This window comes from Strix uralensis, chromosome 19 (genome assembly GCF_047716275.1).
Source record: "Strix uralensis isolate ZFMK-TIS-50842 chromosome 19, bStrUra1, whole genome shotgun sequence".
In the NCBI taxonomy this organism is placed as follows: domain Eukaryota; kingdom Metazoa; phylum Chordata; class Aves; order Strigiformes; family Strigidae; genus Strix; species Strix uralensis.
Genome location: NC_133990.1, coordinates 9,891,039 through 9,905,438, shown reverse-complemented (window position 1 = coordinate 9,905,438; position 14,400 = coordinate 9,891,039). Strand labels below are relative to the sequence as shown.

At 51.8% G+C, this 14,400-nt stretch overlaps 1 protein-coding gene across 10 annotated transcripts in view; it reads left to right on the top strand.

Moving 5' to 3' along the window:
* TMEM104 (transmembrane protein 104) overlaps positions 1-11,599 on the top strand; it is a 44,810-nt gene extending 33,211 nt beyond the window's left edge. For 9 of the 10 annotated variants that reach the window (XM_074889673.1, XM_074889677.1, XM_074889676.1 and 6 more), the window contains one exon: positions 7,943-11,599. In XM_074889673.1, the coding sequence (XP_074745774.1) occupies positions 7,943-8,703 (761 nt within the window). In that variant the 3' untranslated portion in view covers positions 8,704-11,599. The remainder of the gene's footprint in view (positions 1-7,942) is intronic. The other variant, XR_012631606.1, reaches the window with a different exon arrangement.
* The last annotated feature ends 2,801 nt before the right edge of the window (positions 11,600-14,400 follow it).

Sequence of the window (14,400 nt, the reverse complement as noted above, 5' to 3'; positions counted from 1 at the left end):
GCCAGTAAGATGGAGGGGAAAATGGACAAGAACAGCAAGAAAGTCTGTGAAAATCTCTTTCTCTGTCCCGTCCCCTTCCAGGATACTTGGTAGAAGGCTTCTAGGGAAGAAACTTGGAAAGGGCTCTCCAGAGCATGCTGGTGAGGCTGACCTTCAATATCTACTAATTTCTCTGGTAGTTCTGCTCTCTCCCCCAGAACCCTGCTCTTTACAAGACTCCCCAGCACTTCTCTGGAGAGAACTGGTCTCAGACCATCTCACTTTGAGCAGGTTTCAGCTGCTGCAGTAACTGTCGCTGCCATCCTTAGCAGGCTTAACCAGCCATGCTGGAGTTGATTCAGTGCAGAAACCCGGAGTCACTCTGCTGTGTCCTTTCAGCTGCACAGACTGAGAATTATAGAGGAGGCTGATATAGGAGGGGGTGACAATTATCTGAAGTCCTCCGTTTCCAGTCTCCTGCAGAGAGATTTGTCTGGCAGTGTCTACATTCCTCAAGGTGGCCTCTTTTCCGTGTCAGAAATGGAGCTTTCTGCAAACACCTTAAGGAGGGACCAGTTCAATCTCTGTCCCTTTCCTTTCACAGAGCAGGGCACATGGGAGTGGCAAGGAAGAGGGAATTGAACTGTAAATCAGGATGCTGTTGCATGTTCATTCAGATAAGCTTCTTCAACAAAGCGACTTCATGTTCTCGCATCCCTTTTGGAGCAGAGAAACCTGCTGCCAGAGCCCAGGGTAAATAATTCACTAAGGAGTGAATATATTTATGAAGAGTTAGTTAAAAGGCTGTGCTTCTGTCATGCCTGCTTTTAGAGTTGTCAGCTGAGGAGCTCGTTTCAGTGCTGTTTGTGGGGGGCAGTGGGGTGAAGCAGTGCCTGTGTGAGTGAAAGAGCCTTGTTAGCTTCGGATGCAGATGGAGAGTGACATGCGGTGCTGGACAGGACCACTGAGATCCTGCCTGAGGAGTTGACGTTCCTGAAAAGAGCACTTTATCCAGGCAGCAGGAGACGAACTGATGGGTCTGAGAGCTGGAGGAGGGGAGCTGAAAATGTAAGGACATGTAATGTTCAGCCCTGCAAAAGGGTCCTGATGATGATGCCCGCACAGGTTTTCAGAGTGGGTGTGTGGCACGCAAAGCTGCTCTCTGTTCAGAGTGTGTGTTGTTGGAACAAGATGATAAAAACTTTGCTGGGTAGGGCCCAAAGCAGGATGGGGAAGGTGTGGCTCAGGCTGCAGAGCACTTGGATTTCATGGGACAGAGGCGCTCTGCACCTAGTGCTTTCCAAAGCGTGTACAGCCCTAGCTCAGGCTCATGGTAACACCAACGTGCGTGTTATTCCCTTCTCACAGAAGAGTAAATTCTCACATGGAGAGAGAAGTGACTGTCAAAGCTAATAGACCAAGTCAACAGCAGAGCTCAGAGCCGAGTCCCAGTTGCAGAGGCTTTATGGTGCTTCTGCCGGAGGTGACCGGAGGAGAGAGGACAATAAACTACACGGGTAATCTTCCACCAGAAGCAAACAAGCCTCGCTGGCTGCTCTTTCCTTCCCATATGTTGAGATAAAGCATCCGTGATAAAACACTGGAGTGCAGAGCCGTTTTTCACCCTGTGAACTGTTGCTGGTGTGCAGATGTCTGTGGAGACCAGCTGATGTGGACTGCGAGGGGGCAGCTCCACCGGTTTCACAGCCGGAGTTGTTACCATGGTAGGGGAAGCTACTTATAAATTTCGGTTATTGTGTAGCAAACCCTGCCCCTGACGATGAAGAAAAGCAGGGAAATGATGCCTTTACAGCAGAGAAGCCCTGCTGAACTGCTTTTGACAGCCAAAAAGTCCTGGTGGTACTTTTTAATAGTTTCCCTTTGTGAACGAAACAGCCCAAGGCCAGGGCAGCAGTAGTGTCTGAGGCAGTTGCAGCAGGAGCTAGCCAAACCTGGCAGTGGGTGAGATGGCAGGGAGAGTGGAGGTGCCTGAGACGCTTTTTCTTGCCCTCCTGGTAAGCTGCATCACACTTCTGTGATCTTAACGTGCTCAACATGTGGCTGATTCCCCTGCTGTATAAGCAACAGTCCCCTGCCTTGTAAACCCTGCCTTAGGCATTGGGGCAGGGAGGGTAACACTGTCCCTGCAAGTCCCTGCTCTCTGTTAGAGGAGGGAGCCACACTGATGTCCCACAACTCTTGTTCATACCTTTCTTCTGGGAAGTAATTTTCCTCCTCTTCTTCTGACATCTCTCTCCAGAGAATTACTGTCTTCTGTGAACATATACATCTTCCTGCCCCACAGTCTTTGCATTCATAAATCCTTCATCTTCCTAGAGACGGCGTTTTAGGCTCTGTCATTGCCAAATCTGATCCTTAACTACTCCAGCTCCCACATCTGATGGAGCAAACCTGGTTTTCATGTTATGTCTTTACTGTCATTTCATATGGAAACCTCCTCTGAAGGCTGGAGAAATTTATCGATTGCTGCTCTGGAGTTTACAGAGAGCTGGAAGTCATGAACAAGTGACAGGATATAGCTTCTGCAGGAAAAACTGGGTAACTGAGTTTTAAATTTAAGAATCAATGTCTTAATTTCAGATGCTTTGTTCTGCCAGCATGGTGAACTCCAACCATGCTTTAATACTTTAAATGCCACAGCATCCATAATGCCTGGCAGTTCCAGAGTTGCAGTGAGCTCTTAAACTGCCCCAAAACACTGATGGAAGGCAGCTGGCTCTGAGGGGGGGCACCAGCATCCTAGAAAGACCCCAGTAGTGAAGCAGACATCACTAGTGTTGGGTAGGGATGCAGAAGGTAGGACTGTCTTGACATGATGCTGTGCTGTTCAGTATGTACAGAGGAGATGCTCTTTTAGGCCCTTTCTCCTGAAAGAACCGCTTACCAAACTGAATGAGATCCGTTCCTCGCTTTGAGTGGCCTGCTGTGTTTTGGCTTGATGGAGGACCAGGGTCAAGGTTAAGGTGGGGAGAGAGCTTCTTCCTTCCAAAGAGAATGGGCTCAGGAAGCTCATGAAAACATGCTCCTCTTGGAATCCATCATGCCACCTAATGTATGAAAAGGGAAGCAAGTGGCATGCGTTGTGAAAGGGTGATTCATTATCATTATTTCCTGGCATATTGATTCTCCGCTTCGACAAGAAAGCTCTGTCACACCGTCAGCCAGCGGTGACGGATGGCCCTGCCGCAAATGTGTCAGCAGCACAACATGGCGCCTGCTTAAACAAATGGCTGTGGCTGAGGGTAGGGGAGCAGCCAGGCGTGGGCCGCTCTGCAGGGTGGTGTGCCTGTACGCCACTGCCTCTCCGGACCCCTGGGAGGGGGGTGGCAGGTGGGTACAGTGATGTTCTCACCAGGCTTTCCTTATGGAAGGAGGAATGAGAGTAGGGACAGAGTTGGAGAGCTGTGGTGAATGGGTGTGCAAGATTGTTCTTCCCTCTGACTTTACCTTTCTGACTCAACGTACTGGTGGTTGCCATGTAACCTTTGTTCTGTTCCATTTTTTTCCCCCAGTAAGGCTTTGACTCATCCCCAGTTTGTGGCTGTCTGTCCCCATGCTTTCTAAAGCCACTAAAATCATCCTTGTTTAACTGGGACCAGTGCTTTGGAGGTTGAAGTTCACTGTTGAACCTGGGAGGCAACATCTGTCTTTAGCCCTCCTTCCTGCGGTCACAGAGGTTATCCAATGTCACGGGTCTGCAGAACCTCACTTCTGAGTTTGCTTCCCCCTTGCCAAGCCACCTCTTTCTGAATTACATGGCAGAGCATCTCTCTCTCCTTCCTGTTTCCCAGTGTGGCTCAGTTCAAGATCTTCTCTGTTATTTTCCACATGCCAATAGAGAGACAGAAGTGGGGCACCAGGTGAAACATCTCAAAAACGTCATGTCTTGCCAGGGATGCAAGGGAGGGTTAAGACAGAAACTCATTCTGAGCATCAGTTCATCTTCCAGGAACCTACTGTGATGAAGGAAAAAACATGGTTTAGCCTTGGATGACTTTTTTTTCTGCAATAGCCTTTCTACAGAGAGATGAAGCTCATGTACAAACCAGTAATTTTTATTTACAAAGGTGTTTGCTCTGACTCCGCAAAACAATCCTTAAACTTAGAATGGCTTCACTGCTCCTCTGCAGGTCTGTTATGCTTCTATCAAAGTTCACAAAAATTTATTTTTTAATATCCCCAGACTCTCATATTTCCCAAAGTTCTCTTATTTGGATGTGTGCTCATCCATATTCATCCTTCTCTCACCTGCAAGGACCATAGCAGAGCTGCCCTATCTGAATCAACATCTCCTGAGTCGAGCAGGACAGGCAGCAGTAGCTGTCTGCAGGGTCTGCTTTGAGAAGGCTCAGTGTTTGCTCCTCAAAGAGTGAGAGGAGGCGTCTGTAGGGGAGGCAGTTTGACAGTTGTGACGAGATTCATCACAACTTTTCCTCTATGGCATACCCCCTCTTTATTTTTTTCCACAGCCACACTTACATCCTTCAGTAAAAATGATGCTCAAACATCTAGAAGAGAGACGATGAGACAAGAGGTGTCCTCTGTGCCTTGCTGACTGCCAAGCTTATCTGCGGGGTGTGGGTTTGGAGTGGGTCTGACACTGTTGAAAAATCAGGACAAGCAAAACCCTTGATTGTGTTTTAAGCACTTGTATAAAACAAGGCTTAAAACAAAGTTTTCACATAATGTACTAACAATCCATGGTAGCATTGCTGCCCACCTGGCTTTGTGGCTCAGGGTGCTGTTGGTCAGAGAATCTGAAGGTGTTTCATCCCTGGAGCATGTTGCTTATATCCTCTGTCCTGCGTGTAGAAGAACAGATCAAGGGTTTTTTTATGAACCCATGTCTGACTTTGCCAGGGTCCTTGTGGTGAAGGAACACTGATGGACAGTTGATGTGGCCACTGTAGGTGACTTTAAATAGTGTGGTGTGACTTTGCCTTCAGCCTGCTGTCCTAGGTAGAGGAGGATGCAAGTAGGAGCTTTGTGTGTGCCTGAGGATCTGTGCTGCCTCTTGTCTGCTCAAAACTGCATGTCAGTCAGAGCCTGTCATCTTCTCTTCATCTTGATTTATCATCCAGCATAACTAGGTTTGAGTTTCATTTTTGGGTTTGCCTCTTCCCACAGACAGACAGATGAATCTGGCATGCAAATGTTTTAGCTCTCTGGTTCCAGGAGTGAGAGACTCTTCAGCCGCAGGGACTGAGAGAAAACACAACCATCGGGGCAGGGCTGCTGTTGTCTGCTCTGGGACTGGAATTGTGCAGGGGAAGTTTGCAGTTTGCCCAGCACCACTTCTCTCAAGGATCGTGCGTCTGCAGAGCAGCCGTGCTGGGGCAGGGGCAGCACAGCTTGCCTTGCTGGAAACAGTGCTAATTGGATCATCACTCCTCGTAACTTTAATACATTTAATTTCTGAAAGAAGCATTTCAGGATAAACAAAGGTTATAAATTCTAGCTGCTTAAACCAAAGACTTCTATCCATCATTTAGGGAATCCACAGGAATTCTGTTCCTTCACTGCTCCCTGCCAGGAAAGCACATGTTGGGGCAGAGGAGAGCCTATGGGTCTCTAACTGGAGCGATGCTCTGAGGATGGGGTGCCAGCCTGGAAGTTCCCCTGAACTGGTCCTGTTAGCGCTGGTGCAGAAAGCAGGGCTTTGAGCCAACGGTGCGGGTGAGTCTGGGGGAGGGAAATAGGTCACTCCTTACTCTGCTGAGCAGAGCAGGTGGAGATTTACTGTCTAGGTGCAGGGGAAGAGGTGCAAGCCTTCTGCAGTTACACCTAGTCCAGGTACAGGACCAGCTCAGGATTGGGCTGTAGAGGCTGACCCCCTCTCCCAGGCGAGAAGGGAAGGAACAGTCTCAACGTATTTCCAGAGCTGCCAAACCTGGTTTGTCTTGTTGCTCAGGGCACCTTCTCCTCTTCCTTGTAGCCTGTGCAGCCCCGGGGAGCGCAGCCAATGTCACACCACCTGGAACACAGCTCTTTCCAGCTATCTTGCTGTAGCATATATGGCTGGCAAGCATCTCCCCTCCCGGGGAGCAATGGGGGAGGCACAACAACTGTACCTGTGTTTACAGTGCCCCTCACTTACTGGCTTGAGTGAAGATGAGGGGAACTGCACACCCCCAGAGCAATGAGCTGTTGCTTTCTGTATCCTTCTGTGACTGCTCTTGGGGTAAATAGAGCCTGGCACTCCCAAAGTGCCCTGGCCCCCGTGGTGCTGTGAAGGAATGGATCTGCTGCCATCAGTCCAGTGGTCGTGGAGAGCTGTTAGACTTGCCGTGTCACTGGGAAACAGTCGGAAGCAAGAGGATTCCTGAGGCAGCACGAGATGAAATGCAGTGTGTGACTTGGTAAGGGCTCAGCACGAAGCTGGTGTTTGCTGCAGGAGGAAAAGGAGCATTGCTGTGAGAGGAGAAACTGGATTTCGGAGAGTGCCGGGGGTGTGCGGGAGGCAATGTTCAGTTAAGGTTAATCTGGTCTCACTGGGAACAGAAGAGGCAGCGCTCACTAACTGGTCTGTAAGTACCTTTCCTGGTCCCGACCCTGGCCGGGTTTCCCACCTCCAGCCTGTGTCAGGCGGAGCAGTGCTGGGCACAGAGCAAGCCAGCATCCTTGTCACCCCACTGCGAGCCTGCCCGGCTCACAGCGCCGGTGGCCAGCCTCCTGTGGGCTTGGCCACACGGCTGTGCACCGCTCTGTTTAATTCCTCTGTATTTATATTTATGATATTCAAAGTTGTCCATAGTAGTAGTCTCAGCATTTTGTTATTTTTTTTCATTACCTGATAACTCATGGCTCTGCTCCGATGCCTCAAACCAGTGCAGGAGACAGTTCTGTGCAAGCCACAGTGGCCCATCTACTGCCAGCACCAGACTGTAAATCTTGCTGCTTGCTGCCCTGCCAGGCAGGTTTTTTTTCCCCTGTTCCTTGTTAACTCCAGCAGCTGATGATCATCTTTCCCAGGTTGATGTGATTTCTGTGACACCAGAATTAGTTTTCTGCTGGTTTTATGTGCCATGCTAGGAATAACAGCCTAGCAGTAACTGCTTCTGGCTCAGATTTCCACCAGCAGAGTAAATAAGGGCATTAGCCCAATCTCTTCAATTCATTTTTGTCCATAGCGCATTGCTTTTTGTGATAAGCTTTGTAAAATGTTGTTAGGCTTTTCCCTGACATAAGTGAAGGGTAGACAAGCAGACTTTGTGCCTAGAAGTGATAAATTTTAATAGCAGTCTTTCAGTACTGCTTTAGTCCCTTCCAGACTGGCTTCTCCACCCTGGGATTAACTACAGACAGCCTGTTCCTCCTGCCTGGGAAATGGCTGGCTAGTTCTTGCTCTATCATGCCCGACAGATCACAGGGACAGGAAAGCTTGGTAGTAGCTGCTGCTCCCCTGCATCTGCCTGTGTGTGTAGGTGAGGTCTTGGAAACATCGGTCCAGTTGCAACTGTATAGGAATATTACTAGGGTTGACTGCAGCCAGGTTTAATCATTTCTTCCTTTAGAGGTCAAAGCTCAAACATCTCTAAGCCATTTTTAAATGATGATAATTAGCCAAGATGCGTGGCAGAGGCATCCATGGACTGAGACCCTTGAGGGCGATGGGCTCAGCCAGCCGTGTTAGCGTTACGCTTCTGAAGGGCCCACAGCAACCGTTTGCTATCGGGGTGGGAGGGTGAGTCCCTGCAGGAAGGAGACTGGAGGGAGATGCCTGCCAAAGGCAGTCCCGAGCCCATTCCCGTATCTGCTGACTAGCGCCAAAAGCAAGTCGTGATTAATTCCTGTGCGCCTTGCCTTTGATGTGCCACCTTCCCCAGAGACAAGGAGTTGTGGAGCAGGAGAGAGCGCTGGTGCCAAGCCTGCTGGTGCCGATGGGAGGAGGGTCGTGGGGAGTGCAGACCTGGACTTGACCTGAAACCTTCTCTTTCTCCAGCTTTCATCCTCATGATTATTCTGGCCCTTATCCGCATCAGCAGAGGCCAAGCTGAAGGTCACCCGTCCATGGCCCAGCTGTCGGGCATCCGCAATCTCTTTGGGGTGTGCGTCTACTCCTTCATGTGCCAGCACTCCCTGCCGTCCCTCATCACACCCATCTCCAAGAAGAAGCATGTCAACAAGCTCGTGCTGCTTGATTACATCCTGATCCTGGCTTTCTACAGCCTCCTGTCCTTCACTGCCATTTACTGCTTCCGCAATGACACCCTCATGGACATGTACACGCTCAACTTCACCAACTGCAAGATCATCAGCGTTGCCTTCATTCGTTACTTCCTGGGCCTCTTCCCCGTCTTCACCATCAGCACCAACTTCCCCATCATCGCAGTGACCCTGCGCAACAACTGGAAGACCCTTTTCCACAGAGAAGGGGGGACCTACCCATGGGTGGTGGATAGGATTGTCTTTCCTGCCATCACACTGATTCCCCCAGTGCTGGTGGCTTTTTGCACCCACGATCTGGAGTCCTTGGTGGGGATCACGGGAGCCTACGCTGGCAACGGGATCCAGTATCTCATTCCGGCTTTCCTCGCGTACTGCAGTCGGAAGGACACTCAGCTGGTTTTCGGCAGCGGGACGGTTAACAAGCACCTCTCCCCTTTCCGGCACACCTTCTGGATTGTGTTCGTGCTCATATGGGGCTTTTCTTGCTTTGTGTTTGTGACTGCAAACATTGTCCTGAGCGAGTCAAAACTCTGATGTGGGGGTAGCAGCATGCTCCCTCCTGGGCTCCTGAGACTTCAGCATTTCAGCTCCCACTCTGGGACTGTGGAGTGGGGGAGAGGCAGTATGAAGGGAAATTTCCAGGCCGTCAGCTTGGTGGCACAGGTTAGACCTGGACACAGACTTTCTTCACTCCCTTTTGGGTGTGGATGGAGTGGATTCAGCCTTGTTACAATCCTGGTTCTCAGACCTGCTATCCAAAGCCATGGGGCTGAGCCCTTGGCAGCCTGCACGATTAACCAGTGTCCAGCCATTTCAGCCTTCAGCTCTGTTGGAGCAGCACTTTCTCTGTCCCTACAGTGGCCCTCTGTGTGCTGCAGGTCTCTGCACACAGGAGAGCAGACAGCCTTGGCTGCTCACTACACTAATTGGCTAAATGTCCCTTCTCCCACAGGCAGGGACGTGCTGTGCAGAATCTGGCAGGAGTTTGGGAGAACTGAGTCTCTTCTCTCTGCTGAGACCCCTTCAAACCAACCTCCTGTGCCAGCTGAGGGAAGAAAATAGGGTGGGAATAGACCTAATTCAGAGGAAAATAATTTTGTGCTCTGTTACATTTTCTTTTTCTAGAGGCATTAACCTGTTTGTGCACCGTGGATTGCCTGGGATCTTTTGCTTAGAGCTGGATTTCTCCAGCCCAGGAGTTTACATTCATACTTCTCATCCTGTTCCTGTGCTGTGGCAGCCCCAGCCGGACAGAGCAATGCCCCTATGCATGCAGAGACACAGCTCTTGGCCCCTGGAAAGGAAACTGCAGCCTTGCCTCCCTCGGCTCCTGCATGCAGCTGGCAGAGCCCTTCTCCCTTTCCCACCTTCGCACGGGGTTGGTACAACAGCCAGACCCTGACTCCAGTGGTCAGGATTGGTGTGGGCTGGGGAGCTGCTAATTACCCAGTCCCCACACGCGGGAGGCCGGCAAGAGCTCTGGCTGTGCACACTGATGCATTTCCAGCCTCCTGCGCTGGGTAATGAGCCTTGAAACAAGGTGGGTGTTAACTCAAGGGAATGGGCTGGTGCCAGGAGGAAGCGGCGGTGCCCTGGCTCGGCCCTGCCTGCCTGCAGGAGCAGAGCTCCCGAGCGCTGCGGCGGAGCGAAAACTGGAACCCTGCTGGAACTGGGCTTGAATCCCCTCCCTTTTCTCTTTCTGCACAGGGTTATGGTGGGCTTTGGGCTGGTCCTGCTCAGCTTATCTGAGAATTGGGCTGCCTGTTTCCTTGGGTGGCCAATGCTCTGGGTGAGTCTCTGCTTCTGAGGCTTCTGGGGGTCACTCTAACACCACACGGTGACAAACAGCACTGGGTCCTGTGCTCTGGGGCCCTTGGGCAAAGATCATGGGTTTTCTAACAAAAGGAAGAACTTTAAAAGTTTTCACCTGAAATATTTTAAACCCCCTTATTAAAGCAAGTTCAAAGCCAGGTGCATGTCACTTCTGTTAGATCCTCTTGCCCTCTGCACTTGCTGCAGTATTAAGTGTCACCGCTCACTAAAGCAAGCTTTGAACTGCAGCTCTTTTTAATCAAGCTCTGTTTTCAAGTAGGACTTTCTGGTCTCCATATGACCTGAAGTGCTCCTCCCGGGGGAATATGCAAGTACCTGGAGCTGTATAAAAACACTTCATGGCTTTTAAAGCAAAACCCTGCACCTCTCGAGCCTGAGCACTGCCAGCGTGTCCTTGCGAAGCTGCTTGGAGAGGATCCGGGGGGGACTTTGCCTCCTCTCCAGCTTGATCCTAAACAGGCATTGGCAGCCTTCGCTGGTGAGTTTAAACATCCCCAAGTGCTCTGGGGAAGCTGATGTGGCAGGTAGCTGGTGCTGGTGTCTCAGGAAAAGGTGGGTTGAAGGACAAATTCATGGGGCAGCAGAGCTTGGAGCCACCTGCGAGGCAGCGGGGAGCTGGGCAGAGCCGGAGGAAGGAATTTAATGCTGATGAGCCTTTGGGAAGCTGGAGAGGCGGCGAGGGCTGTTCCTGTGCACAAGTGCACAGGTGAGGGTTTATGGAGGGGGCTGAGGCCTTTCCTACGGCGCTGGCTGCCCGTGCTTTGCAAGGCACTTGGCTCAGCCTCCCTCCCTTCAAGTGCCCATTTCAATCTCTTGCCTTCACATCTCATTGCCAGGCAGTGAATGGGGCTGTTCACTGTTAGTTCATCTCCTCTCCTCCTCCCTTCCCCTCTTAGGGCTGCCCTCGGTCTCCTTCCCTTCCTGCCTGTTTCAGGCAGGGTACCCTCCTGCCTGCCTTGCCTGGGGTGGGAGCAGGCAGGGAGCCCAGCCTGGCACACCCTCTCCTGCCATCTCTTACACTTAAAGATGTGCCTTCTCCTCCCTGGCCAGGGCGCCTGTCTCTCCTTGGCATGCTCTGGCAGTGACTTCTAAGAGCTGCTTCCATCCAGGTTTCGGAGGCCGTGGCACGGTGAGGGCTCATGTCCTGGCCCCAGGCTTTGCTGGGGTACCTTACCGAGAAGGACTCTGGTCCCCGAGGAGCACGAGTGCTTCTTAAATAAATAACCACAAACTCCCAGACACCCGCTGTCCTTGCACAGCAGCAAAACAAATCTGTCTGAGGAATCGGGGTGATTAACAGAAAGAAGCTCTACAGTAGAGAGAACATTTTTCATATAAAACATGACAGCAATGCCTTAAAAATTAGTGGAGAAAGTGGGAAGGGGACGGCTCAGCGGAGCACTGGCCGGGGGGACGCTGGGTGTCCCTGGCTCGGTGCAGGGCAGGAGCTCCCTCCTCTCGCCCATCACGAATGAGTCTATTTTTATTTGGCCATTATCAACACTAACACTTCATTATTACAGATTCTCACGTGATGCTTGTCCTGACTGTAATTAGTTTTCAAAAAATGGGATTAAAACCGATAAAATGCACATTATACATCTGGTTTAGTCTGGCTTCTTTTTCCACCCCTTTCCTCCTCTCGTGTGTGCACTGAGCAGCTATTCCTGGAGGGGATGGCTGTGACTGATGGGGCTGCAGGCCAAGGAGAAATGGCAAGCGGAGAGGCTAATGGAGACCCTCACCTCTTCTTCTCTATTAGCCTCCTGCAACTCTGGGCGGTAGCTGCAAACTCAATTAAAACATCTGTACTTTCCCCTTCTCAATTACGGCTCTTTACACTTAAAACCAAACAAATTGAATTGCTCCGCCGCCTCAGGCTGCAAAGGCAGTTTCTGCCAACAAATTTATTATCGCCATAAAGCGCAGCTTGATTTATGTTAAAATATTAAAACAGATCTTTATGATGGAAATAAACACTTTCTGCTGTGATTCTCTCGAAGGACCTCACAAGCAGCGGAGGATTTTGGGGCTTGGGCCGTAAATCTGAGAACAAACTGGCATCGGGGATGGATTTGGTCTTTTGCAGCACTTCGAAGAGCAATGGCCAGGGAAAGAAAAATAAAAACCTTGATCCTGAGAGGCAGGTTTAGGCAAGGCTTGAACATCGCCAAGGAGCAGTGTGTCTCTTGGGGGGGTTGAGCTGTTTAAAGGTTTGGGGGAAGGTGCTCACTGGCCTTTCCCCACATGGGTTTGGACAGACGGGCGCTGGCCGTGTTGTGCCCTGGCTGTGAGGGCCAAGGGACCCCGGGGAGGTTTCGTGCTGTGGCGTTGCCCTGGCGGGGGGCAGCTGCACATGCTGCTCCCTCGAGCATCCTTGGGCATCGGCATGGCAACACGCTGCTGTCCCCACACCCACACCATCACTTTCCCAGCCCTGTACCTTTTCTGGTTTATGATTAACCAGCTCTCCGTGCCTTGACCCAAGCCACCATCTCCCCATAGCAGCACCTTGGCACTGGAAACCTTCCCCGTGGCTGAGCCGCCCTGGCCTGCCTTGTTCCCCCTTTCCTCAGCAGGATGGATCTCGCAATGCCGAGTGATGGGAACAGTGAAAATAATATGTGCCATGGCGATGGCAGAGCCGGCAGAGGCAGGGGGTGGGCACTGGGAGAGGCCATTGTCCGGGGGGGCACTGCCTGCCTCCCCAGCGGGGCCGAGCCGGCAGGCAGGTGGCCAGCAGTGAGCCGGCCGTATTTCTCTTTGCACATAAATGGCAGCCCGCAGCGTCCCAGGGCGGCACGGGTGCCAGAGCTGGCTGAATTAAAAAGTGATTGATTAGACAATTTCACCAAAAAGAAATAATATCCCTCAGCGGCTGTTAAGCACTAAACTACCCAACCCCTGCTTTGGAAAGCCCAGTCAGAGGGTGCTTCCAGGCTGCTGCTTCCCTGCAGATCTGTCCCTGGTGCACCCCAGGGCCAGGGGATCCTGCAGGAGCAGCTCAGCCCTTCCTTGGTCCGGGGAGGGTCACGCAGCTCCCAGCCACTCTGGGCTGCCCCTTCCCCCGTGCCCCATTCTGCTCCTCTCCAGGGTAGCGTCTGGCACCAGGAATAGGAGAAAACCAGTGCTTTCCCATCCCAGTTAGCATATAAAGATGATATGCAAATGCCACCACCACAGTGGGGACCTGGGTGCTGGGCACCCACATGGGATATCCAGGATGACACCAGCCATACACCAGGTGCTGACACCCATTCTTGGGGCCACGTCCCCCTGGGGGCACCCATGGCACCCCCATTTCCCCTGTCCCTCACTGCCCTCAGCCTCCCACAGCAAAACCCTTCAATAAAACATGAAACAAATCCATTTGGCCTCTGCTGAGTCACTGGGGACATCACTAATTCATTTAAAACATGGGAATTTTTGATATTTTTTTTTTCACCTTTTCTGCTCTCTTTTGTTCTCAGAGCCCCAACCCTGGCTCCCGACCCTGAAGGTTCAGCTGTGTGTGCCGGCTTCCTCAGGCCAGAAAGCCACAATTTGTGGGAAATCTCCTCAGGGCACATTGGAGCCTCCTGGGGACCTGCCTGTCACCCCCAGAGGCATCCAGGGTACCCAGCCGGGGAGCGCTGCCCCAGGCAAATGGGTACCATCTCCTGGGGCAGCCCGGCAAGGCTCCCCTTGCCTCCAACCGGGTTTATTTACAGCCCTTATTTATATACCAGCACCTTCCTCCCTCACCAGGAGGCTTCAGCAGGGCTGCCAAAGCAATTAAGAGACAATTGCGATGATAAATAAGTAAAGGGAATTAAAGCGCCAGCATCGGCGTGTGATGGCAGCCAGGCTGGGGGGATGGGGGGGAGCTGGCTGGATATAACCCCAGACAGATGGGTGGATGGATTGACAGACAGATGGATGGACAGACATTGCCAATGTGGCCACACGTGGGTGGGCCCTTCCTGACCTCCCCGGGTCTTTGCAGCCGTCCCTGGGACAGGGCTGGGTGTCCCAGAGCAGCCCCTGCCATCATCCCTGGCTGCTTGGTGCCTGCTAGCAACCCCAACGGCTGCTTTTAAATAGGAATAAATAAATAAATAAATAAATGGATCTTTAGAGCAGCTTCTGGGGGGGATGTTCATCCAGGGAGGTGCTGCTGAACCAGCCGGGAGTGGTTAGCATCTCCCTGCATAATCCCGGCACTACCCCGGGATGGGGCTGATATCACCCAGCAAAGTGGTGGCCACTGTCCTGGGCCCTGGTGGCCTCGGCTCCCGCTCCCCAAAAACCCTCTCCCCTGCCCAGTGCTGCCTGTAACTCACGGCCACCCCTGCCCACGCCCCTGCCAGCCCAACAGGGAAAGGGCTGTGTTAGACATGTACATCAAGAGAAGAATTA